The sequence below is a fragment of the Acipenser ruthenus genome, chromosome 3, assembly GCF_902713425.1.
Source record: "Acipenser ruthenus chromosome 3, fAciRut3.2 maternal haplotype, whole genome shotgun sequence".
NCBI classification, from domain to species: domain Eukaryota; kingdom Metazoa; phylum Chordata; class Actinopteri; order Acipenseriformes; family Acipenseridae; genus Acipenser; species Acipenser ruthenus.
In genome coordinates this window covers 3,300,190-3,328,185 of record NC_081191.1, presented here as the reverse complement: position 1 = coordinate 3,328,185, position 27,996 = coordinate 3,300,190, and the positions used below count along the sequence as shown (strand labels likewise).

The 27,996-nt window shown below is 39.3% G+C and overlaps 1 protein-coding gene across 1 annotated transcript; it reads right to left on the bottom strand.

Moving 5' to 3' along the window:
* Positions 1 to 29: 29 nt before the first annotated feature.
* On the bottom strand, positions 30 to 22,603 carry slc39a4 (solute carrier family 39 member 4). Its single transcript, XM_034058793.3, has 12 exons — positions 22,115 to 22,603; positions 15,598 to 15,891; positions 14,285 to 14,492; positions 13,768 to 13,877; positions 11,025 to 11,199; positions 9,932 to 10,104; positions 8,043 to 8,210; positions 7,604 to 7,702; positions 6,397 to 6,433; positions 5,502 to 5,654; positions 2,325 to 2,512; positions 30 to 740 (listed from the first exon to the last, which is right to left on the bottom strand). The coding sequence occupies exons 1-12, from the start codon at positions 22,307 to 22,309 to the stop codon at positions 612 to 614; spliced, it is 1,929 nt and encodes a 642-aa protein (XP_033914684.3). The 5' UTR covers positions 22,310 to 22,603; the 3' UTR covers positions 30 to 611.
* Between the last annotated feature and the right edge of the window lie 5,393 nt (positions 22,604 to 27,996).

Below are 27,996 nucleotides of genomic sequence, written 5' to 3'. Positions count from 1 at the left end.
TAACGTAAAATGGAAACTGTATTCACAGATGACAACAAGGTAGATTTATTTTAATACAATATATGGTTGCTGTATATCGGTCAGAAATCCATATTGAATCGCATGGTTACAGAGCCAGAGACCAGGATCATGGTCCTTGAATGCTGAATCTATGATTCCATTTCTTTTTTCAAACAAACAAAACAAAAAATTCTAGTAATACCTAATAGAACAGAATAACTGCACACTGAAATAGAGCATAGATTATCCCTTATAATCCAAAAATCATATTATATAGATACAAAAAGAAAACATATATACAAATTATGTACTATACTATAAATTGTCTCAGAAACACATGTATTAAATGAATAGATGAATGCTTGTGCAGTGACTGAAATCTGGGTAACAATGACAATATAAGTCATTAATGAGATTTGGCTCATTGTCCATAATACACACTGATTTAAAAACAAGCAATCAAGGGGAAGTGTTTCACTGTGATTGTAGGAGGCATTTCATGAAAGCATTTTGAAACTACTGTGTGAACGAGTATCATTTCCTGAGTGGTGCATTAACAGTTTGCCTGTGTGGGGCAGTGGTGTTTAACAGTGCCCTTGTTGCTGGTAGATTCAGATGCTGATATTTTCTTCATAGATTGAGAGGAGGAGTAGGATTCCCCACCCACTCAGCAGTCCCAGGTTGTGCAAGAAAAATACAAGCCAGGGCCTCCTAGTGTCAACATGCATTATTGTTGGGAGCTGGAAAGAGAAGACATGACAAGAAAATATCACCATTATAACCTTTATCATAATATTCCAGAACCAGTAAGAGAGAGCTCGTCTTCATTATAACCTTTATCGTGCTGAAACATAGATCCGAACCAGTAAGAGAGAGCTCGTCTTCATTATAACCTTTATCGTGCTGAAACATAGATCCGAACCAGTAAGAGAGAGCTCGTCTTCATTATAACCTTTATCGTGCTGAAACATAGATCCGAACCAGTAAGAGAGAGCTCGTCTTCATTATAACCTTTATCGTGCTAAAACATAGATCCGAACCAGTAAGAGAGAGCTCGTCTTCATTATAACCTTTATTGTGCTAAAACATAGATCCGAACCAGTAAGAGAGAGCTCGTCTTCATTATAACCTTTATCGTGCTGAAACATAGATCCGAACCAGTAAGAGAGAGCTCGTCTTCATTATAACCTTTATCGTGCTGAAACATAGATCCGAACCAGTAAGAGAGAGCTCGTCTTCATTATAACCTTTATCGTGCTGAAACATAGATCCGAACCAGTAAGAGAGAGCTCGTCTTCATTATAACCTTTACTGTGCTAAAACATAGATCCGAACCAGTAAGAGAGAGCTCGTCTTCATTATAACCTTTATCGTGCTAAAACATAGATCCGAACCAGTAAGAGAGAGCTCGTCTTCATTATAACCTTTATTGTGCTAAAACATAGATCCGAACCAGTAAGAGAGAGCTCGTCTTCATTATAACCTTTATCGTGCTGAAACATAGATCCGAACCAGTAAGAGAGAGCTCGTCTTCATTATAACCTTTACTGTGCTAAAACATAGATCCGAACCAGTAAGAGAGAGCTCGTCTTCATTATAACCTTTATCGTGCTAAAACATAGATCCGAACCAGTAAGAGAGAGCTCGTCTTCATTATAACCTTTATTGTGCTAAAACATAGATCCGAACCAGTAAGAGAGAGCTCATCTTCATTATAACCTTTATCGTGCTAAAACATAGATCCGAACCAGTAAGAGAGAGCTCATCTTCATTATAACCTTTATCGTGCTGAAACATAGATCCGAACCAGTAAGAGAGAGCTCGTCTTCATTATAACCTTTATCGTGCTGAAACATAGATCCGAACCAGTAAGAGAGAGCTCGTCTTCATTATAACCTTTATCATGCTAAAACATAGATCCGAACCAGTAAGAGAGAGCTCGTCTTCATTATAACCTTTATCGTGCTAAAACATAGAACAAAGGTTAGCATTACATCATGTTTAGCTAAAAGCTTAAATAAAGAACTGAGAAAAAATACACTGTACCCCAGCAGACAATCACAGAACTATGTGCGTTGGGAATATTACATTAGAATTCTGCATTCTGAGACAAATGACTATGATGAAACAGCTCTTGTCTTATTCAAATGACTGTGATGAAACAGCTCTTATGTCCCATTCAAAGTTACAAACAAAAATGCTGCTTGTTGGTGTTCAGTGAAAATCTCACACCCCAGCCAAGGTTTGCCCTATAGGAATGGAGAATAGACCTTAGTGTTACAGTTATCTTATTCCAAAAGCACACAGAAAATGGTTTAGCCTACCATGTCTGCTAGGGCCACATACAAGAAGAGCCCAGAGGTGACTGTGAAAATCCACTGCTGGGCGAGCTGATCGGCTGCCAGTGACAGGGCGATGTAGAGCCCAATGAAGGACGTGAGCGCGCTGCCAAAGTTCAGCAAGACCGCTTTCTTTATGCTGATCCCCGAATGGAGGAGAACTGCAAAGTCACCTGAGAGAAAAGGGGAGGAGAGGGACAGACCTGTACATTACATTACAGCATCGAACACATGGCAACTTCCACCCTGATGAGGGACACAATCGAGAGTGTAATTAGACTGTAGTAACAACACTGGGTGCGTTTAATAAGTAAACGCCCTTCTTTTTTAAGATTTCTTTTTCACACACGTTTTTTTTTATACCACAGGTGTGAATAATCGATTTAAAACCCCTAATTTGTATATATATATATATATATATATATATATATATATATATATATATATATATATATACACACACAAACACGTGTGAGAATAAGTTTTCATAGATAAATCATGTTACCCGTGCAAAAAATAACGTGTTATTGTTAAATAAATACATTAAGTAATGATGAGTACACATATCTTTGTACATTTGCTATCACACTGCTTACAGTGTTTGGAATCACTTATTTATATGCCATGGTAAAACATTTTGTCAAAGAGAAACATGTTTATGGATATGTATTTCCAGCAGGCATTTATAAACACTGCATAGCCTTTTAAGCAGGGGTTCTCAAACCCAGTCCAGGGGACCCCCTGTCTCTCAATCACTTAACCCTTAATTAAACTCATGATTTGCTTAATTAGACCTTTTTAATTGTTTTCAGCTTTTAAACAGTTGCAGAGTTCAAGTTACTTATAAAATGTTATAGCTAACTTGAAATCTGCAACTGGTTAAGAGCTGAAAACACGTAAAAAGGTCCAATTAAGGGTATAGTTTAGTAATTGAGAGTAAAGTTGGAATGAAAACACATGGGGTGACCAGGACCGACTTTGAGAAGCCCTGCTATAATGGGACTCTTGCATTGAAAAACCAAGGGGAACCATTATTCACGGCTGGATATGCTGTGTATTGCAGCTGTGGAAAATGGTTCCCCCTAGGAAGTGCGCCTTCTAGGGCACTTGGAAATGTAAAACTCACAATGTCCACTTCTGACGTTCCAGCAGACATTTATAAACACTGCATGGCCTATAATATGACTATTTTAGTAAGAAGAAAAGGGGAAACCATTTTTCACAGCTGCAATGTAAAGTATATCCAGCCATGAAAATTATTTTCCCCTTGGTTTCTTAATAAAAGTCACATTATAGGTTATGTAGTGTGTATAAATGCTTGCTGGAACGTCAGGAGTAGACAGTGTGCATTTTACATTTCCAAGTGCCCTAGAACAGTGTTTCCCAATCCTGGTCCTGGGGATCCACGGTGTCTTCTGGTTTTCATTCCAACTGAGTTCTCAATTACTTAATTAAACCCTTAATTGAACTGATAATGTGCTTAATGAGACCTTTTTAATTGTTCCCAGCTCCTAAAAAGTTGCTGATTTCAAGTTACTTATAAAATGGTATAGTTAACGTGAAATCTCCAACTGTTTAAAATCTGAAAACAATTAAAAAGGTCTAATTAAGCACATTATTAGTTCAGTTAAGGGTTCAATTACCGTAAGTAATTGAGAGCTCAGTTGGAATGAAAACCAGCAGACACAGGGGGTCCCCAGGAGCAGGATTGGGAAAGCCTGCCCTATCAGAGTAGGGGAATCATTTTCCACAGCTGCAATATAAAGCGCATCCTGCCGTGAGAAATAGTTTCCCCTATGGCTTCTTGATAAATGGGTCACGTTATAGGCCATACAGTGTTTATCATGTTTATTGGAACATAATGAGTGGACAGTGGATTTTACATTTTTAAGAGCCCCAGAAGACACACTATCTAGGGGACACCAATCTCCACAGCTACAGTATGTCCAGCCGTGGAAACTGGTGTCCGTTAGGCCAGGGCTGCACAATTCAAATTTAAGGTCTTATGGTAAAAAAAAAATAAAAAATGTTGTCAAAGAGAAAAAAATAAATACAAAAAAAAAAAAAAAAATCTATATATATATATATATATATGTATATAAAATCTGTGATCATTCACTTTCTTTATGTTACGTTCTGTATTTTTGGTGTATTATTAAAACTTCAGGCCATTGACTATTAAATGTGACCCTTGTTTTTTATGAGTCGGTATTTAACCTGTTATCTCGCAGTCGTACGTGTTGGACAGTTAAAAGATTTCAATAATCTGTGTTTGTGATGTCCTAATGCTGATCACTGGCCACCGCTGCTCATTCACCTCAGGAGCTGCTGAGTTGCTGTGAACCTGCTTTGACACAATGAGCAGAGCCCATGTAGAGAAAGTAAAGAGATCGCCTTGCACCTGCGCAGAATGAGCAAGGGACACAGACCCACTATAACTACAGATTGAACTGTAATAACTAACTGCACCATCATGCCTTTAAACACAGGCTGTTGCATATCCTTCCCGGGACATTCATTTTATTCCTGCAGTGAACTGAATATCTCTTTCCAAGTTTGGCATTTTCAAGACAGCTTAGTTGGTGGTATTTAATGGTGTTAGTTTTACTCATTTTATATCTTGCTATGTTGAATGTTATGTATTGTACTGTGTATTCTTACTGTTTGAATGATATTTTCTACTTTGCTGTAATCCTGTTCAGCTTCATAAATCACGTGCCTCCAAAGATTCAAAGATAGAGAAAATCCCAAAGCCTGCTAGGCACTACCACCTGACTCCAGTAGGTGGCGCAAACATATACAGAATCTGAAAAAGGGGACCCATGCTGGCAAACCTGGTGAAAGTGCAATTCTATGATCTCAGAAAAACTGCTGTATCTAATTTAAATTAGTTATCTAAATAAAGTTTTTTCAATTTGGCTTCTCATTGGCTGGATGACTTTTCAAGCAAACATGTCTTTTCTTAAGCTCAATGACAAAAACAATATTGGCAAAACACATACTGTATGGGAAACTATGTAGGATCAAGGAAGTTATCTATAAATATTATTTTGTTTAAAATCGCACATTTCCTGCTGTACACTGGCTCTCATCTTGTATTTGAATAGTGGCAGGATTATTGATAGTGGATTGAGGAGACTCCCTGCAAGGCACACTACTGACCCAGCTCATGAGGGATTTCATGGCAGAGCACAGCGAGAGAGGTGGAGATTCCTGATTTCCAGGAGACAGAGAAAGCAGCTCCAATGGCAAGCCCGTCTGCAAAGTTGTGGATCCCGTCGCCAATAGTGATCATGTATGGAAGCAGGCGTTGCTCTGGGGAGAAAGATACATGTTTATTCAACGTTCTCAGGTGTATTGGACAACATCATATATACCTGCTGGTGTACATCAGTATTCAGGTGTGAATGCTTACATGAGCAGTACCAAGTGTAACCCTGAACCCCTCAAGTCAGCATCTTAACCACAGTGCAAAAGAGCTGGGCTTGTCTCATCTCACTGACAGGACAATCCGTAATGGCAGTGTATCACTCACACTGCCTGGTACACAAACAATCTGAGCTAATATTATTTATTTATAGGATAGCCAAGCAGTGTTACGTTTCCATACTGTAGTTTCACAGCAGTGAAGACAAAAGCATAAGAAGGTCAAGTGACTTCACAAAGGTGAAACAGCAGGTGAGTGGCTGAACTAGGACTCTATACATTATACATTTGTTAAACAATGTCCTGTGGCTAAGTCTTCTTAAAACATCAGTACCCAACATTATCATTGTAAGGCAGTCGTTTCTTTCTTTGAATTTCAAAAGAAAAAACGTATTTTTGAAATGAGCCAGACCTGGTGTAATCTGTCTGTGGAAAGGCAGACATGTTCCTAGTTAGCACTGATATACTATGGGGGTGCTCAGAGATTCCAGGGGGTCAGAGCAAGTTTAATGAGAGTGAAAAACTCTTGCTGGATGTCTCGGCTTGAAACCCTAGTCCATGGGTATTGCAGGAGCCTTATACAGCAAACAAAAACCAATAAAAAGATGAGAGTATACAGCAGGACACTGACCTCTGGTGCGATGCTTCTCGCTCTCCTCCGGGTTTATCTGTAAAGGAAAACAAAGGGAATCTGCATCAGTCACTGTTCTCAGATCTCGTACTCTCTATTTTATGCAGGAGTTGAAATAATCAGATGAGAGGTAATTATTAACTAATTCAACCCAACAATATATATATATATATATATATATATATATATATATATATATATATATATATATATATACACACACATACACAGTAGTCTCCACATATAGGAACACCTAAGAGAACACCCTTGTGGTGAAACAGATTTTTCCAATTTCTCCGGCTAAAGGAAGAGGAATTTCACTAAAAAAAACACCTTCTTGGCACCAATAGCGATTTGTTCACAACGGATACAGTACTGTTTTGTAACCTGATGACTCCTCATCATCAAACTTAAATCAAAATGGTTTATCCAGTCTTTTCAAAAGCGACTTGTCATCGCGAGGTGTCTTGAGGCACACTGATTGGCTTATTAAATCTTTCCAGAACTGCCATCATATATATCATTCTGATTTCCACGAGTGCACCTCATTTCTTCAAAATGGCACGGAAACAAAACAGGAAAATGCACTGCTGTTTCTCTTGCTACAAAAAGCTGGAAATTGTTCAAGCTCTTGAAAAAAATCAGATACAAGTCATTGACTGTAATGACATCCTCTTTTATGGGGAATCTTGCCAGAAAGTTCAATATAACATGCACATCTCAGTACACGTTATGGTGAAGACAGGTTTGCACAGGTTTGGAATGAAGCAATACTTTCCAGCCTCAAGGTCAATTGCTACTGTATTATTTGCATCATTTTTTAGCAGTGGATTTCTAGCGGGGATTCCCAGATAAACCTATAACAATCCAACCACTGTGCATTTTCCTGGATATTGCATATGGACTACTGTATCTATAAAACATATCCTTATGTGTTATAACACAAACTCAGCTGACGTTATTTTACCAGTCTCAACATCATTGAGAGGAAAATATGTAATTTACACATGTGTTCTAGGAAACATAACAATTACATACAAACACAACTGGCAGCAGCCAGTGCAAGAAACATACAAAAAAATACTATCAGAGATTATATCAGTGCTATGTCTATCCATTGGACTTATTATACTGTACAGCATGTATTGTTACATGCTCTTTTAGTTTAATAAATACAAATTTGACCTGCTTTTCTTCAACATCTTACCAAGTCAGCCTGTGAAGAAGAAGTCTTTGCCCCTTTTCTTTCATTGTGATAAATCTGCAGAACAGTCCCATGGTCACAGTGGTGGGTCTCTTTAATCTCCTAATAATCAATAAACAAGAATGAGTTTGTATCCACTGGCCTCCCTGTCAGATAGAATAGGATATACAGTATCCCTGGGGGCGGCTATATGTGGCTCGGTGTGACCTGGATTATCGATGATCGTATACAGTATTTACTGTTATGATATAATAAGGTATAAGCTACTGTACTTTTGCAGATCACATGATATTCTGTTGAAAAGAAAACATATTATTATTATTATTATTATTATTATTATTATTATTATTATTATTATTATTATTATTATTATTATAAGTATATCCAATCACACTAGTTGCTTTAGGAACCTCTCACTTGAAAGTGTGATTAGAAGACGTACATTTTTAGGAGGATGGGAGTGGGAGTGAACGAGGATAGAGAAGAGCTTTTCCATCAGGAAGAAGAGGTAAATGCCCCCGAGCAGTGCCAGCAGCTTCCAGGTGTAGTCCTGGCTCTCATTAGCATGGTTGTGTTCCTCTGCGCTGGAGTGCCCGTGGATACCAAGGAACTGCAGAGACACGAGCGTTAGAGCACAGCACATGCAATCAGCAACACAACTTCATGATTCAGAGTGATGCTGTCTAACAATCCCACGAGCGTTAGAACACATGCAATCAGCAACGCAACTTCATGATTCAGAGTGATGCTGTCTAACAATCCCACGAGCGTTCAACGCAACTTCATGAATCAGAGTGATGCTGTCTAACAATCCCACGAGCGTTAGAGCACATGCAATCAGCAACGCAACTTCATGAATCAGAGTGATGCTGTCTAACAATCCCACGAGCGTTAGAGCACAGCACATGCAATCAGCAATGCAACTTCATGATTCAGAGTGATGCTGTCTAACAATCCCACGAGCGTTAGAGCACAGCACATGCAATCAGCAATGCAACTTCATGATTCAGAGTGATGCTGTCTAACAATCCCACGAGCGTTAGAGCACAGCACATGCAATCAGCAATGCAACTTCATGATTCAGAGTGATGCTGTCTAACAATCCCACGAGCGTTAGAGCACAGCACATGCAATCAGCAACGCAACTTCATGAATCAGAGTGATGCTGTCTAACAATCCCACGAGCGTTAGAGCACAGCACATGCAATCAGCAATGCAACTTCATGAATCAGAGTGATGCTGTCTAACAATCCCACGAGCGTTAGAGCACAGCACATGCAATCAGCAATGCAACTTCATGATTCAGAGTGATGCTGTCTAACAATCCCACGAGCGTTAGAGCACAGCACATGCAATCAGCAATGCAACTTCATGATTCAGAGTGATGCTGTCTAACAATCCCACGAGCGTTCAACGCAACTTCATGAATCAGAGTGATGCTGTCTAACAATCCCACGAGCGTTAGAGCATAGCACATGCAATCAGCAACGCAACTTCATGAATCAGAGTGATGCTGTCTAACAATCCCACGAGCGTTAGAGCATAGCACATACAATCAGCAACGCAACTTCATGAATCAGAGTGATGCTGTCTAATTCTCTCACAACACAGGCCTGTAAGTCATTGTACACATATATATATATACCGTAGAACCTGTCATATCCCATACTGTAAGATACAATACCCTCTATTAACCAATGGACCGCTGGCATGTGTCATTTACACAGGCTGCTGCTACCAACTGAACAGTACTGATGGAAACAGATCAATGCACATTTGATTAGGAGTCTAAAACAGTAAATTCAGCTCTTAGCAGGACAGAATGGATTCAGTTGCAGATAAAAAAAAAACTGGTGCGTTTGGGAATTCATTTTCACTTTTTACATGCTGTCACTTCATGTAACTGACCAGAGTGATCATCATGTTGTGTGAAATGCAGCGAAACTGGAGTTAAAGTTATCTGAATTATACCTGGTTATTCCAGGAATTATTTTAATCTTAATTTTGCACTCACATGGATTAGTGTTGTTTCATAGGGAGGGGTGACCCCTTTCTAAGTGATATAAAAGCACCAGCACACTAAAGAAGACACTAGCCGAAATGCCCACTTGACTTAGTTTCTTATTGTTTTACCTTAGTTAATATTTACAGCAGGGGTGGCCAATGTTGGTCTTTCCATTCCTGTTCCAACCCGGTTCTGAATTGTTTAATTGAACCAATTGAACCTCCATCCAGACCATGAAGAAGTTCAGTACCTCATTTTGCCTGTTAAACCTGGCCTGGCCCTCCAGGACCGTGATTAGACACCCCAGATTTACACATATGATTTACCTGAGGTATGAGGTGTAGTATGGCATCCCCAGTAAGGGAGCCCACAGCCAGGCTGATGCAGAACTGGATCATGTACTGATAAAGGCTGCTGCAGGAGGTGCAAACCAGGACAACAATCCCAAACACAGCACTCAGACAGATTATCAGTGTTGCTAGCGATCCATATATGTACCCTGGAACAGAAAGACAGAAAGACAGAAAGAATATGATACTAGGCTAGGCTGAGGATACATTTAAGAATATGATGCTAGGCTGAGGATACATTTAAGAATATGATACTGGGCTAGGCTGAGGATACATTTAAGAATATGATACTGGGCTAGGCTGAGGATACATTTAAGAATATGATACTGGGCTAGGCTGAGGATACATTTAAGAATATGATACTGAGCTAGGCTGAGGATACATTTAAGAATATGATACTGGGCTAGGCTGAGGATACATTTAAGAATATGATGCTAGGCTGAGGATACATTTAAGAATATGATACTGGGCTAGGCTGAGGATACATTTAAGAATATGATGCTAGGCTGAGGATACATTTAAGAATATGATACTGGGCTAGGCTGAGGATACATTTAAGAATATGATACTGGGCTAGGCTGAGGATACATTTAAGAATATGATACTGGGCTAGGCTGAGGATACATTTAAGAATATGATACTGAGCTAGGCTGAGGATACATTTAAGAATATGATACTGGGCTAGGCTGAGGATACATTTAAGAATATGATGCTAGGCTGAGGATACATTTAAAAATATGATACTGGGCTAGGCTGAGGATACATTTAAGAATATGATGCTAGGCTGAGGATACATTTAAGAATATGATACTGGGCTAGGCTGAGGATACATTTAAGAATATGATGCTAGGCTGAGGATACATTTAAGAATATGATACTGGGCTAGGCTGAGGATACATTTAAGACAAGCATTGTTTGTGAATTATTTACTATGCGCATATAATTTAATCAATTTTTCCAAAGTGAGCATGGCTTTTTGAGGAATATTTCTTTTCTTTTACTTTTTAATTTCATTGCAAGGAATTCCTTGGGCCCTTTGAACTCTGCCATCAGATGTTGAGCTACTTACTTTCTGCTGTGCTCAGTGAGTCTGTGCTATCCGTGTTGCTATGAGTATGGGTACATGCTTGGCTCAGCACTTGTTGGATGAGTGCTGGGCTAAGCTGAGTGAACTGGGTCCGCGAGACTCCAGTACTGTTATCAAGGTGATATATCTCAAGAATATCCTTGGCAGTGAAACATGTCTGAAAGCAAACACACAGGGAAATGATTACTGCAAATAGAAGCACATTCTCAGAGGCTGGCATTCTGTTGCAGATGGTTATTTCAGGGGTCATCAGATAACAGGCTTATAAAACCACAAGCTGGTTTGGCATGTATATTTATTAACAAATGAGAATTCCCCTCGAATGCGCAGTTAATCCCCCATGGTTTCCTATTGAGCAAGGTACTGCTTGGTTTGAAAGCTGTTTTTTGTTGGTTTGTTTGTTTTTCAATGTTGGCATTAATTCATTTCTTGATGATGTTGTGCTGAGGGTACAGAATCTGTGCCAGTCCGTGTCCTGAGATTTCTTACAGTAAGTAAACCAGGACATGCAGAAAGTCAGGGGGCAGGTGGTTATTAAATCAAGCACACATAGAATACACAAGCAGATAAAACATAAAATGATAATAATACATGTGGAAATAGTAAGATGTTTAAAGAAATGTACCAAAACACACATACATCTGGTAGAGTTAACAGAGCCATGGGAGGATGCTGTGGATGAGGCGTATGAAAGGAAGAAACTTCGGTATGCTGAACTAGCTGCTGAAGCAGAACAGTGAGGATGGAGAGTCCAGGTTTACCCAGTGGAGGTGGGTTGTCGAGGATTTGTGGCACACTCTACAACCCGGTTTCTCAGAGATGTCGGGTTCAGTGGTCAAGAGTTGCGTCGCACAGTGAAGAACTTATCTGAAGGTGCCCACTTGAAGACCCCAGAGATGTACCCTACTTAGCTCAATCCAGACGGTTGTCATGCTGATGCGCTGGGGAGACCGCACTGTGGTTGATCCCCAGAGCCAGCATCGCAGCCGTTGTGTGTGCTGATGCGCTGGGGAGGCAAAATAAGCTGATCCCTGGAGCCAGCACTACAATTGAGCCATCAACACCAGGCAGAAACGCAAATGGATGGAGATGCAGATGAATCACATTAGTTTACTGTAAAGCTACGTTTTAGTTGGTGCTTATCTTGGCAAGAACCAAGTTCAAATCAGCATGAAGTTTTAACATCTATTATTTTTTATTATTATTTATTTCTTAGCAGACGCCCTTATCCAGGGCGACTTACAATTGTTACAAGATATCACATTATTTTTACATACAATTACATTTTTTTTACATACAATTACCCATTTTTACAGTTGGGTTTTTACTGGAGCAATCTAGGTAAAGTACCTTGCTCAAGGGTACAGCAGCAGTGTCCCCCACCAGGGGTTGAACCCACGACCCTCCGGTCAAGAGTCCAGAGCCCTAACCACTACTCCACACTGCCCTAACCACTACTCCACACTGCTCCACAATGCTCCACACTGCCCTAACCACTACTCCACACTGCTGTCCCATTACATCTACTCTCATGTAATGGAAATCATCAGAGAAGGTAAGGCTTAGCTCCCTACATGTCCACTTCTAGTCCTTTTGTTGTAACCCGCAAAATGGATGAATCAAAGGTGGCTGTTTGTGGCATCGACCACATCACCCTGTGACTCTAAACAAAAATCGTTAATTCCGTGCCTTCCCTTGAAAAAAGTGTATTGTGGATAAAAACTTAGCAAACAAAGTAGCGCAGTCAAACATATTGTACCCCTATGGTAAAACACTGCATAGACCAGGAAATGCAGAGAATAGATATGCTAAACTGCAAAATTACAGTGCAAATGGACCCTGCACAGGGACTTTAGACAGTATATACTTATATAGTGTACTGAAGGTCTGATAAGTGATTTAAACCAGTGACTCTGCACTGTCAGCAGTGTTGTGTAAATGATGTTATCTACAGAGATCCAGCAAATTGCAGCTAGCAAATAGAACTTTTAACACTGTATAATACTGTGAAAACCCTGGAAAGTAAAGCTGCTGTAGCAGAGAGACAACATAAATGGAAAGGCTGAAATAATTCTTAAATCTTCTATATAAACAGAATTATTAATAGATAAAATCCCATTGATTATACACAATACTTATTTAGACGATAGTTACGCTGCCTTAATAGCTTATCAACTCTGCAGAACATTTAGACCATTTAAATGAAGGAGGATGCTGATGGATCCCTGGCTTACTTTTTTGTTTTGTTTTGTTTTTACCATTTCAGCCTGACAGACACGCACACACAATATTACAATTTGGCAGGAAAGACAGACAAGACCTACAAAGTGTGAGCGTGCTTCAGCACCTCATATTGTTTTTCCAAAGAATGCACTGCTGTGGATTTAGATCCTGTAAAAATATGATTTTGTCTTTGAATGGTTCCCTTTTGTATATGCCCCAGTGAACAGCTTATTGAGATTGGAGTCTTCAGGGAAAACAAGACGCTCCAAGTGAGACTCCTGGCAGACGAACTACTACCTGTGAGCCTCGTGAGAGACACAGAGCAAGACAAACACAGGAAGCAGTGACATGTGTACGTGACGTAACAAGACATTTCCACGACAAGAAACTGACGTGGAACTGATTCTGTGATCATAAAAATGTCAAACAATTGCGATCACTTCAAAACAACACAGCAGGCGGGAGCGATACAGGCAGTTCTTACAGTATCAAAGATTCTTACGTGGTGGTTGGGCTGGTGATCAGAGCTGCCATTCTCTTCGTGACCCTGGTGGTCTTCCTCATGGTGCCCCTCTCCCCCGAGTTCCAGATGAAGCATCAGTTCTGACAGACCTAAAGGCAGACCGCATCACAGCATGTAAACCAGCAATGTGCAAGCATGTTTGAGTCTTAATCTGCGCTATTTGAGTGACTTGGGTTCTATAATGTTATGTATATATTTATATGAATGACCTACAATTTGTAGTTTTAGAATAATATGAGATAATGTACAATACAGAAGAACAAAGGAAAATACATGGATAAAGACTATATATATATCAATCTTGTTTCATAATACATATATTTTGAGCAAAAAAAGATTATATATAAACCTTTTTTTATAATATAAGTAAAAAGGAAAAGGTTACAGAATATTGTACCTATTTTATAATTTAGGATTTTTAGGTTGTTATAACAAGCCTCCTCCCAGGTGAAGTGTTTGAGGTACACATTTGTAGAGAAATGACCTGTGCAAATACCTTCCAATGTCATGTTCCCAGATCCGTTCTGAAAGCGATTGAAAATGTAATCCAGGAAATACTCTGCTTCCGGTAGCCCATGAACGCGTATGCAGTCCCCCGCGAGAACGTGGTAAACGACAGTCCCAAAGACGTGAAGGCTGTCTGCGGATTGACTGCTAGGAGAAGCTGTGCTTTCTTCAAGGATATGAGCTACATCCACACAGGGCTGGGGGTGCAAACATTACAGCAATGTTAGAATGACAGGCGCTGACATCCTGTACAGCACATTGATGATTACACTGATACAGTTACTAATCCTGTACAGGACACTGATGATGACACTGACATCCTGTACAGCACATTGATGATGACACTGATACTAATCCTGTACAGCACATTGATGATGATGCTGATACAGTTACTAATCCTGTACAGGACACTGATGATTACACTGATACAGTTACTAATCCTGTACAGGACACTGATGATTACACTGATACAGTTACTAATCCTGTACAGCACATTGATGATTACACTGATACAGTTACTAATCCTGTACAGGACACTGATGATGATGCTGATACAGTTACTAATCCTGTACACCACATTGATGATGACACTGATACTAATCCTGTACAGCACATTGATGATGATGCTGATACTAATCCTGTACAGCACACTGATGATTACACTGATACAGTTACTATAGTCGAGGAAGCCAGAAAGAAGTGACAATTTTTCAATAAGCTAATCAACAGTGGCGGTGGCTTTTACATATAGTCTAAAGGTTTTCTGTGGTTAAAATACTGTATATTTCAATACTGTCAACTAACAATTGTAACTGTGTAAAAATTAGCAAAAATGTATTTGCAGTCAGGAGCAGTTCAGTTATCGATCTGAGTAATTTGTGGCTTGTTTTATACAGCAGCAATTATTTAAATTTCTTTCTAAAAACCTGCCTTTGCCTTTGTACTTGCTTCAGGCTCAATGCTTGCTTTAAAATCCAGCCAATCAGAAACAAGGGCTCCTGACCTAGATTTTTACATCTTCAAGATGTTCCCCATTGGAGGATTGGTGTGACGTGTTACAGGAGCTTAATTTATTCAGAAATATATACTGTACTGTACTGTTCTGCAAATCATACAATGTGTATATAAACAATGTCTTAAATACTTCCTCGATTGTAATATATGAATTCGAAATCAAGACCTGTTCGATTAGAGGGACACAAAGCTGATTATTTTAAGTGCAGTGGAGATCGAGGTCTTGCATGTGTATATATAGATATAGTGCGGTTATAGCAGAACAGTGCCAGCCGATCCCCTGCCTACCTGATCTTTGCCCGCTGGTAGGTTATGACTCTGGATTTTATAGAGCAGATCATGCAGTTCAGTTGGCCTCAGGTCAAAGCTGTGTCCCACACTGTTGTTTGCTCTGATGCTTTGAATGAAGTGGTCTGTTCCCCTGGCCCACTGGTTTTCCATTATAGCAGCGCAAGCTTCTGAGGGATCACTCAGGTAATAAACTAAACCAGCAGCAACCTTGAAGAAGTCCTCTGAGTGGAAACCACTGGCTGCTGTGGAATTCCCTCTTGCAAGATGAAGCAGATCATTGGAAGAAAGACACTGTGGAAACAAAGGGTCATTGAACGAGGTGAAATCGAAGGTATCCAGAACCACACAGAGAGACTTTTTATGCAGACCTCATGCTCACTAAATAATGGTATCTACTTACTTCCAGTGCCAAAGGGCTGACTGGGTATGACATTTATTATTATTATTATTATTATTATTATTATTATTATTATTATTATTATTATTATTATTATCAGTAGTAGTAGTAGTAGTAGTAGCAGTAGTAGTAGTAGTAGTCGTAGTAATAAAAACAGACATTAATTACACAACTGCAGTTAATTTCAATTTCTGAAACAGATAGCTGAAGCTGCCAATAGTTTTTTTGTATAAATTAATTAAACACATGCCTGCTGTCCCTGCTCAGCCCTGCAGGTATGAGACTACTCTTTAGACATGTGCCTGCTGTCCTTGCTCAGCCCTGCAGGTATGAGATTACTCTTTAGACACATGCCTGCTGTCCCTGCTCAGCCCTGCAGGTATGAGATTACTCTTTAGAGACATGCCTGCTGTCCCTGCTCAGCCCTGCAGGTATGAGATTACTCTTTAGACATGTGCCTGCTGTCCCTGCTCAGCCCTGCAGGTATGAGATTACTCTTTAGACATGTGCCTGCTGTCCCTGCTCAGCCCTGCAGGTATGAGATTACTCTTTAGAGACATGCCTGCTGTCCCTGCTCAGCCCTGCAGGTATGAGATTACTCTTTAGACATGTGCCTGCTGTCCTTGCTCAGCCCTGTAGGTATGAGATTACTCTTTAGACACATGCCTGCTGTCCCTGCTCAGCCCTGCAGGTATGAGATTACTCTTTAGACACATGCCTGCTGTCCCTGCTCAGCCCTGCTCAGCCCTGCAGGTATGAGACTACTCTTTAGACATGTGCCTGCTGTCCCTGCTCAGCCCTGCAGGTATGAGACTACTCTTTAGACATGTGACTGCTGTCCCTGCTCAGCCCTGGTATGTCTCAGCCTCATGATAACATGCTGCTGACTTGTCTTCTTGTAAATACTGATGTAATACATCTTTCTTCCCTTTTCATAAAATAAGCTTCAGAATTGTCTATGTTGGTTTTGTGTAGGCGTTAGTAATTGCTAAATGTAGACAAGGTGAGTAATGAACATGTATATTTTACCAAGTAACCACTTTAAAGTTCCCCAGTGTGTAATAAAATGATGAATACTTCCTGATACAACAAGCCCATACTCAGACATATAATCTCAAGGTCTTTCACCCATGTGGCAATACAGTTGCAAACACAGTTTTTTGGAGGGCCAGTCATTTGTAATCTTGACTATCGTGCAGACTAAAAATAAAACTGCCATTCAGTCCTGGGTTGAGTGGGCTACTTTGCTCAAAAGAGCCAACTTTCCAACATTGTGGCATATTTAACATGCCTTTGTCAAGGGAAAGTGTCTTTGAAAACAAACAGTGGAGGTACATATAGGCTAAAAACAACCTTCCTCATAAAGAACTCCCCTCCTCATTAAAGAACTACATCTTAGCTTGACAAGTACTTGAGATTGTCATCTTCTGGTAGAAAATGGAGATCAGCAGCAACTCAGTGACCTGACACTGTCCATGCAAACTAATGAGAGCAGCAACTCAGTGACCTGACGCTGTCCATGCAGACTAATGAGAGCAGCAACTCAGTGACCTGACACTGTCCATGGAGACTAATGAGAGCAGCAACTCAGTGACCTGACACTGTCCATGCAAACTAATGAGAGCAGCAACTCAGTGACCTGACACTGTCCATGCAAACTAATGAGAGCAGCAACTCAGTGACCTGACACTGTCCATGCAAACTAATGAGAGCAGCAACTCAGTGACCTGACGCTGTCCATGCAAACTAATGAGAGCAGCAACTCAGTGACCTGACACTGTCCATGCAGACTAATGAGAGCAGCAACTCAGTGACCTGACACTGTCCATGCAAACTAATGAGAGCAGCAACTCAGTGACCTGACACTGTCCATGCAGACTAATGAGAGCAGCAACTCAGTGACCTGACACTGTCCATGCAAACTAATGAGAGCAGCAACTCAGTGACCTGACACTGTCCATGCAAACTAAGCTTTGGTTTGTTTTTGTACATAGCTTTTTATTGTATTGCAGGGGTTGAAAACTTTTACTGTACAGTGAGACTGACAGGCAGCAAGTTACAAAACAAAGAACTCACTAACATAATGTTCCAAAGTCAATCTGACCCGTAAGCCCACAACTAAACATAACAGTTTAATGATCTACTACTGTACATATAAAACAAAAACACAATAAATAAGAACTGAATCATTCAGCAGGATATCCAAACGTTTCCTCATTGCAACACTCTGTACAAGAAGCTGCCAAGCACGGACATACAGCGAGAAAAAAATCAATACATTCTCTCCCACCAGCGAGGTCCAGTCCCAGCCCTGGAGGGCCATTCCACCCCAGGTTTAACAGGTAAAATGAGATCATGAACCACTTCAGTGTCTGGACGGAGGTTTCATTGTTTCAATTAAACAATTCAGAACAGGGTTGGAAACAAAGACCAAAAAAAAACCCTTGTTCTTCCACTATTCCCAATAACAACTGATCCCTCTGGTATGGTATTTATCAAACCAATTATTGAATCAATGGTGAATGCAACATTACAGTACCACCTCAAAAAAGCAATACCACTGGGTTACCATGATTATTCCAGAAAAATACCCTGAATAAACATAAGCAGAACCATTAACAGACAACTACAGGGGGGTCCAAAGTTAGTTGTTGTATTAGTGCTGTACAGTATAATATGTGGGAGCAGGTTTCATAGGGAGGGGTGACCCCTTTCTAAGTGATATAAAAACTCCAGCACACTGTCTGCAGCTCCTAATTAGCACACTAAAGAAGACACCAGCCGAAACGACCACTTCACTTTGTTTCTTATTCTTACCTTAGCTAATATTTCACTCCTGCATTCGAACAGCTCCTTGTGCTGCCACTGCCCCTTGGTAACATATCCATTGCTTTGCCACTGCAGTGGCGCTGCATTACGAATGACAATTATTTCAGACTACCCAGTCTATGCAGGTTAAATGTTATGTTAATTGCTTTTTTAAATGTATTTTTTACATCCCCCTTACTATCTGATGGTGTTTGCAATAATTCCTTGTGCCACTCAAATCAGGTGATAGTGTGACCTTTCAATTCTGCTAGCCTCAGCTACTCTTCATACTGTATATGGCGACTATGGAGCCTAGGTGCGGTTGACAGAGTTGAAAGGCTACAAAGTCACATGATCTGAATGGAATGTGGAAGGCTGTTTGCCACAGCTCTTAGAATTCTCCAGACAAGCTCAAAGCCAAGTAAAGGCAGATTTAAAGAAACTCAGCAGAACCCAGAACCAAACAAAAACCATGCAATAGCAAGGGGAATGAAAAACAGCTATTACAAACACCATGCAATAGCAAGGGGAATGAAAAACAGCTATTACAAACACCATGCAATACCAAGGGGAATGAAAAACAGCTATTACAAACACCATGCAATACCAAGGGGAATGAAAAACAGCTATTACAAACACCATGCAATAGCAAGGTGAATGAAAAACAGCTATTACAAACACCATGCAATAGCAAGGTGAATGAAAAACAGCTATTACAAACACCATACAATAGCAAGGGGAATACCATGCAATACCAAGGGGAATGAAAAACAGCTATTACAAACACCATGCAATAGCAAGGGGAATACCATGCAATACCAAGGGGAATGAAAAACAGCTATTACAAACACCATGCAATAGCAAAGGGAGTGTAAACAGCTATTACAAACACCATGCAATAGCAAGGGGAATACCATGCAATACCAAGGGGAATGAAAAACAGCTATTACAAACACCATGCAATAGCAAGGGGAATGAAAAACAGCTATTACAAACACCATGCAATAGCAAGGGGAATACCATGCAATACCAAGGGGAATGTAAAACAGCTATTACAAACACCATGCAATAGCAAGGGGAATGAAAAACAGCTATTACAAACACCATGCAATAGCAAGGGGAATGAAAAACAGCTATTACAAACACCATGCAATAGCAAGGGGAGTGTAAACAGCTATTACAAACACCATGCAATACCAAGGGGAGTGTAAACAGCTATTACAAACACCATGCAATAGCAAGGGGAGTGTAAACAGCTATTACAAACACCATGCAATACCAAGGGGAGTGTAAACAGCTATTACAAACACCATGCAATAGCAAGGGGAGTGTAAACAGCTATTACAAACACCATGCAATACCAAGGGGAGTGTAAACAGCTATTACAAACACCATGCAATAGCAAGGGGAGTGTAAACAGCTATTACAAACACCATGCAATAGCAAGGGGAGTGTAAACAGCTATTACAAACACCATGCAATAGCAAGGGGAGTGTAAACAGCTATTACAAACACCATGCAATAGCAAGGGGAGTGTAAACAGCTATTACAAACACCATGCAATAGCAAGGGGAGTGTAAACAGCTATTACAAACACCATGCAATAGCAAGGGGAGTGTAAACAGCTATTACAAACACCATGCAATAGCAAGGGGAGTGTAAACAGCTATTACAAACACCATGCAATAGCAAGGGGAGTGTAAACAGCTATTACAAACACCATGCAATAGCAAGGGGAATACCATGCAATACCAAGGGGAATGAAAAACAGCTATTACAAACACCATGCAATAGCAAGGGGAGTGTAAACAGCTATTACAAACACCATGCAATAGCAAGGGGAGTGTAAACAGCTATTACAAACACCATGCAATAGCAAGGGGAATGAAAAACAGCTATTACAAACACCATGCAATAGCAAGGGGAATGTAAAACAGCTATTACAAACACCATGCAATAGCAAGGGGAGTGTAAACAGCTATTACAATGATATTTGAAGCTGCTTACTCTTATTTAATGTGGCCTGTCTGTAACCTGCACATACCGTGCCACAGAAAAAAAAATGTTAAACTGACTAAATTCTTTTTTTTTTAAATTAACTCGACCATGCTATTTATTTATTTTGTCAAGGTTTATATAAAATCTTAACTAAATATTGAATATGCTGTACAAATATTGAATGTACTGTACATGATAATGTGCCTAACAGAATAAATAAAGACCACATTCCTTTGTGACGGGAGTTCAATTGTAAGTGCATGGACTCAGCTCAGCAGGAATTCAAATAAGAGAATAAAAGCAATACACTGATTGAGCAATATGCCACCGCTTAGGATTGTGCTATATCAAGAGGCTCTGATAGGCTGGACTGCATGTCTCAATAGAATTTTAAAATGAGTTGGCACGAGCCCTTCTTAGTTGGAGTGCTTAAGAAAAATGACGCATCAGTTTCTGTAAAATGGTCAGGATACCGTGGAACGAAGTTTGCCATGACATTGCCACAAGAGCTTGTGTACCCAGGATCTCGATAAATTATGAGTGGTACCCAAGACCAACTTGAGACATATATTATTGCATGACCCATAAATTATTCTATTTATACCTTATAGGGGTTCCTAATATAAAGTATGGTATTAAATAATATAAGAGAATAATTATATATATATATATAATTAGTCAAGAGTCCAGAGCCCTAACCACTACTCCACACTGCTGCCTGGTACGTCTCTCTCTCTCTCTCTCTCTCTCTCTCTCTCTCTCTCTCTCTCTCTCTCTCTCTCTCTCTCTCTCTCTCTCTCTCTCTCTCTCTCTGCTAAGAAATAAATAATAATAATACCCAGGAACCCCTCTTTTCAGAGTCTATCAACTTGTGTTTGAGAAATCCTGAGAAAATACACAATCAGAACAACATTAAGTTGCTATATATCTTTTTATATATTTATTTTACTTCTTAGATATTTATTGCTGAAATAAATCAATCAATAAATAAAAAAATAAAAAAAATACAGAATTGACACTTTCATGCCATATATGGATTTGAAGGTGATTAAGAAAGCAAGCTATGAATTGAACATGAATTGAACCATAATATAGACGTATTTAAAAAAAAAAAAAAATAATACAGTAAAGGAAAACACACACACAAAAACAAACCCTTTTTTTTTTTTTTTTTTAAGTGCACACGAACCCAACAGATCTCTCCAGGCAGTGTTAGGCAATGAGTGCTTTGCTGCAGACGGACAAGTGGACCTCGACCCCTCTGCAGCTCTAGAAGGGAAAATTAGCAGCGAGAAAAAAAGCAAAGTTTACCTTTCCACACGACACACCGAGACAGTGCACACGCTTCTCCAAGATATTTAAAAAGGAGCCCACGGCACTGTCGCTCAGAAAGGACTCTTCTGGAGACAGCCAGGCCACCACCTTCTGGAAAAGCTCTTCTCTGGAAGTTAAAGCACTCCGGCACGAGGCAAAGATCAGGCACAGCAAAACCACTTTCAGCAGCATTCTCAACGAAGACCCGCTCTGTTACAGGGAAACTGTGCGAAAGATTTTTTTAGTTTTGTTTTGTTTGTTTTTTAAAAAGGAAAGTGTCTTCCTTTGGGTTTTCTGCTAAAAAGAGACCTAACGACTTTTGAAATGGATTTTGTTCCTAAAGCTCATGATTGGGTATATCTAATCTACAGTGGAATCCTCTCTCTCTCTTTCCACGCTCTTTGATTGGTTCAAAACAGATTTATGCTTCTTCACCATTCCATAAAAGCATACAGGTCTGCAGCTTTCCCATTGATTGTGACACAACAGGACCCTGCATCCTGCTTTATAGCACCCCCTCCCCCCTTTCAACTCCTGTGCAGTCCACAGCCCCTACCCAGGTGAGGCCAGCCGGGTCATTATAGATTTTATAATGTAATGATGCTACGACACAAGAGGGACTATTTTTAAAGCAGTTACTCCACTATTCTAAATTCATTTTATTTTTTCAATTAACCACTGTATTTATATATTTGTTTTATTGGAGAAAATCACCTGTTATTCATGTATTTATGTCTTATTATTATTATTATTATTATTATTATTATTATTATTATTATTATTATTAGTAGTAGTAGTAGTAGTAGTAGTAGTAGTAGTTGTAGTAGTATTTTTCTTTTTTTTACAAAACTGGAACCAAATAACAAAATAATATATAAACCAAGTATGTTAAGCAGACTCCAGTTATTTACTTTCGGTACTGTAACATCAACACAGTTTTGTTTTAACACTAAACATACCCCCAATGTGTCAGAGAGAGGCCAATTCATGCAGGGGTACAAATCAGAATACAGGTCCTTGCTGCATTTAGTATTTACTCATTTTGACTATATGCCCTTCACATAAAGGTGTTGATAGCCACAGATTGGTTTATTACATCATTTTACACAACTGGGAATAATCCTGGAAGCAGCCATTATCGCATAAAGGTTCTGAAAAAGCCATTGCCTACTAAGTACCATCCGTGAAAATAAAATTGCAGTACAGAATATACGTACATGAGACATAACAAAAGCATAAACAAGCCTTTACACGGCTTGAAAAGGGACAATCGATGAAAAATGAAAAAGACTCCTTAACTTTTCTTTTTTTTTACCAGTATGTGCACCGGAGAGCATTGTAAAAAGTAAAGGACTGTTTGTTATCTAACATTGCAGGACATAACAGATGTGCTAATGGCCCTCTGGTCCCTAACAAAGCCTGTTAAAAAGCACAATATGCATTTACATTTGAAAAAGGGTATTCCTGTCTTCATTTTTACATACAGTAGGTTTTTTGTGTGTAGTTTTAAGTCTGTTTAATTGTGTAAATTTAACCCTCCCCCTCCCAACTCACACGTGTCGATTTCAACTCTGACATCACCACACAGAGCGTCAAAGATTCAGAAACGTGTGGATTTCAACTCTGACATCACCACACAGAGCGTCAAAGATTCAGAAACATGTGCATTTCAAGAATTGTGATGGTTCCTGATATATTCCTGTCTGATTAGATGCTGTAAATAATTACCCATGAGTTATCAGTTGTAATTACTGTAGCTTTTATGGTATCCTGGGCATTTAGGCTGACTTTAACCCTTGTCATGGCATGTTGGCATGGATTTCACAGGTGAACTTGATAACCCAGGAAGGTTCCTGTAATCTGCTGCTTTCCGCCAGGTTTCTATGACTGTGAAATTGCCAAAGCACCACTGAGCAATACACACATTCCCAGAACGCAGCTGCATAACCAGCGAACAGACAGTGAACAAACAAGTTTGGAAGGTGTGGATAAAGGCGACATTTTAAAATGAAGGCAGCTGCAGTACTAGGCATGCATTGTGAATATACATCTTCACTAAAGGGGCTCAGTTTCATCTTGCAAGTGCACATATCAGCTAAGTCAGGATCTAACACCTTTAAATCTTTTGGAAGGGTAATGAAGATCAATGTGTCTGTCTAAAGGTGTCACTCATTGCAGCCTCAAGTGCTTCCTGTTTAATTTACAAAATGTTGGTAGCTTTTAATTCAAGGGGCTTCATTCCATATTTTTAATAAATAAAAGTCCATGTCTAATACGCCACAAAAAAGTGTAGATTTACAGATTTATTACTGATCGATTTGATATAGCAAGGGCATCATCCACTTAAAACCTACAGCTGTGGCCAAAAGTCCTGCATTATCTAGAAAGAAAAAAATGAACATAATTTTGATAATTTGCACCAGATCTCCAGAGTTACAAATCAATAATCATGCAGTATACATACTATAGTGCTCTTGATATTTCTAGCAATCAAACTTGATAACGATTTCTGTTCAGTTTTCAAGTAGCCTAAAATTACATTTAGATTAATGCAGTTTTTATTATTGTGTATTTAAATATGTTTTAAACTGATGGTTCCGTGATTTCATATAAATATTTCTGAAACTACTACAATTAAGCGTGTTACACAGCATAGCCCTTAGCACAGTCTGAGTTTAACCGTTTTGCTGTCACTCGCTGAAACTGATTTCACAGGAACAAAACATCTACGGATTCCAGTTACGGACACTTCGTAAAACAAAAGTTTTTTTATTTTTAGTTATTTTTTTTATCCCCATTAAAGTTAAGATACTCGTCTATACCAAATATGTCACTTACATTGTTTTAATTGCAAGTTTAACGAAATATGTTAAACGTACAGATACAAACAACATAGAAATACTGTATATAATTCGTATTAGTACTGTATTTTTAAACAAACCATTGAAAATGTATATTTTCTTAATTTGTAACGTGTAAGTAAGTTTTCTTAAAAGGAAAAAAATAAACTTGTTCAAACGACGTCAAGGCGTGCTCGCTCACCGGGGGTGCACGGGGGGGGGGTCACACATTCCAAGTGTCTGGCACTTACAATGATATATTTTTAATTCCTGTGACTGGAGCTGAGAAGTGTGCTGTAATGCTTCATTAATGTATTTATTGTATTATACTTTTCCGCGGTCTGGATTCAAACCGCTGAATCTCAGCACTGAAGACAGGTTTGCTAAAGGGGAACCCCCCCTAGCGGGGTCCAAGAGTATCGCTGCAGAACGAAGGCTCCCACAAGGACGTTGTGCTTCATTCACCCTCAACACCCCTACCACGTGACCATAACCCACGAACTTTAGGTTTAGGGTTAGGTTACTGTTATGAAATAAACTTCATTTTAGTACCTACATTTATTACCCTTATCACGTGATCGGGCTGTAGCATATAATGATGACGTTTATTACGAGTTGCGCACACAGCACTACCCTGCGTGAGCTACGCTGTGGGAGCCTTTGTTCTGCAGCAATACCCCTCTCGCGCGGTTTGTAGTCATGTCTTTTATGCACACATACAATGTGCCTATTCGGACAACAGGGGTCATTTATTCTAGATTTCCAGAAAGCTTTTGACAAAGTCCTGCATAAAAAAATAATTCTCAAACTGAACGCAGTAGGGGTTCAAGGAAATGCATGCACATGGATTAGGGAGTGGTTCACATGTAGAAAACAGAAAGTACTGATTAGAGGAGAAACCTCAAAATTGAGTGAGGTAACCAGTGGTGTACCACAGGGATCAGTATTAGGTCCTCTGCAGATGACACAAAAATAGGAGGAGTGGCAAACACTGTTGCAGCAGCAAAGGTCATTCAAAATGATCTAGACAGCATTCAGAACTGGGCAGACACATGGCAAATGTGCATTATAATTATCATATGGGAGATACTGAAACTGAAAAAGGAATCTATGAAAAGACCTAGGAGTTTAAGTTGACTCAGAAATGTCTTCATCTAGACAATGTGGGGAAGCTATAAAAAAGGCCAACAAGATGCTCGGATATATTGTGAAAAGTGTTGAATTTAAATCAAGGGAAGTAATGTTAAAACTTTACAATGCATTAGTAAGACCTCATCTAGAATATTGTGTTCAGTTCTGGTCACCTCGTTACAAAAAGTATATTGCTGCTCTAGAAAGAGTGCAAAGAAGAGCGACCAGAATTATCCTGGGTTTAAAAGGCATGTCGTATGCAGACAAGCTCAAAGAATTGAATCTGTTCAGTCTTGAACAAAGAAGACTAGGCGGTGATCTGATTCAAGCATTCAAAATTCTAAAAGGTATTGACAATGTCGACCCAGGGGACTTTTTCGACCTGAAAAAAGAAACAAGGACCAGGGGTCACAAATGGAGATTAGATAAAGGGGCATTCAGAACAGAACATAGGAGGCATTTTTTTACACAGAGAATTGTGAGGGTCTGGAACCAACCAAAAGAGCAAGATGGGCCGAATGGCCTCCTCTCGTTTGTAAACTTTCTTATGTTCTTATGTTCTTATGTTTGTGCCGGTTTGTACTGTTGAAACGAACGTTTTCGCTATTATGGTTTCTGAGATATTAACAATATTTTTTTTAGGGGAGTGACGTCACTCAGTTCCCTTACAATACTGGAATTGAACCAGACTTGTCTCATTCGTTTGTGCTGGTCACTGCTGCAAAATGAATGTTACTGCTGTTTTCCTTCAAGATTTATTCACGATTATTTTAGGGCGAGTGGCGTCACAGTCCCCCTATAATATCGGGTTTAAACCAAATATGGGTCATTCGTTTGTGCTGCAAAATGAACGTTACTGCTGCTTTCCTTCAATAGTTATTGACACTTCTTTGATAAGAATATGTCACTTGGTGAGCGACGCTGCTTACACAGGTCAGTACTAACAAAATAAATATGAATAGCAATGGAAGAAAGTCCAGTCTTTCTTTCATCACTAGCATAGCTTTATTCCACTCAGAGCGAGATCCTAACACAATTTTTAGGAAGGTATAGAAAAATATTGTGTGAAAAACCCCAATATGTACAATTACTTCCCTAGTGCTGTTTACACCCCTCTTCCCAACATGCACTGTCTAAAGAGATACTCTGGTAACACAGCACTAACCAGCTGACCCAGCACTAACGAATGGTATTATTATTATTATTATTATTATTATTATTATTATTATTATTATTATTATTATTATTATTATTATTGTTATTGTTATTATTATTATTATTAACAGTATGTACCAAACAATAAGGCATCTTATAACAATAGCAGTATCACAGTATATTCATGGGTCTAGGGATTTTACTATGTAGTTACCGGTATGTTCAAGTAAAACTGTAGAAATTAAAACATATATATTCAGAAGTTTTTCAGCACATAATAATTTACATATTTTCAATGAGCTTATATATAGAGGTAAGTCATAAAAAAGGGCAAATATACAGGTGGGACGATTCTGTTATTGTAAGGAGACTGTGACGCTGTCATGCGAAGAATCGTCCCCACTGGAAAATGGTCCCCTGAATTTATGTCCATCTCGGTCACCGTCACCGAACAAATGGTCCCGCCTGCCACAATAATTTTCATAGTCCTATAACATACAGCCCCCCGACACATTCCTTATGAAATGTTCCTCTATTATTATACTGATTAATTATTAGCCTTTATACGGTCTTACCAAATCCTATAGATAAGTAAAAGAAGCGGGCGTGATAACCGTTTCTACATCCACCCTCTTATCATTGTAACACACAGAAGACTGTTCAAAATGAAACGTTTGTTTGCAGACTGTTTCCATGATTTTCTGACTGAGTGCTTTATGTCCTGGATGTCTTAGCTTGCTGTGCCTCACATGT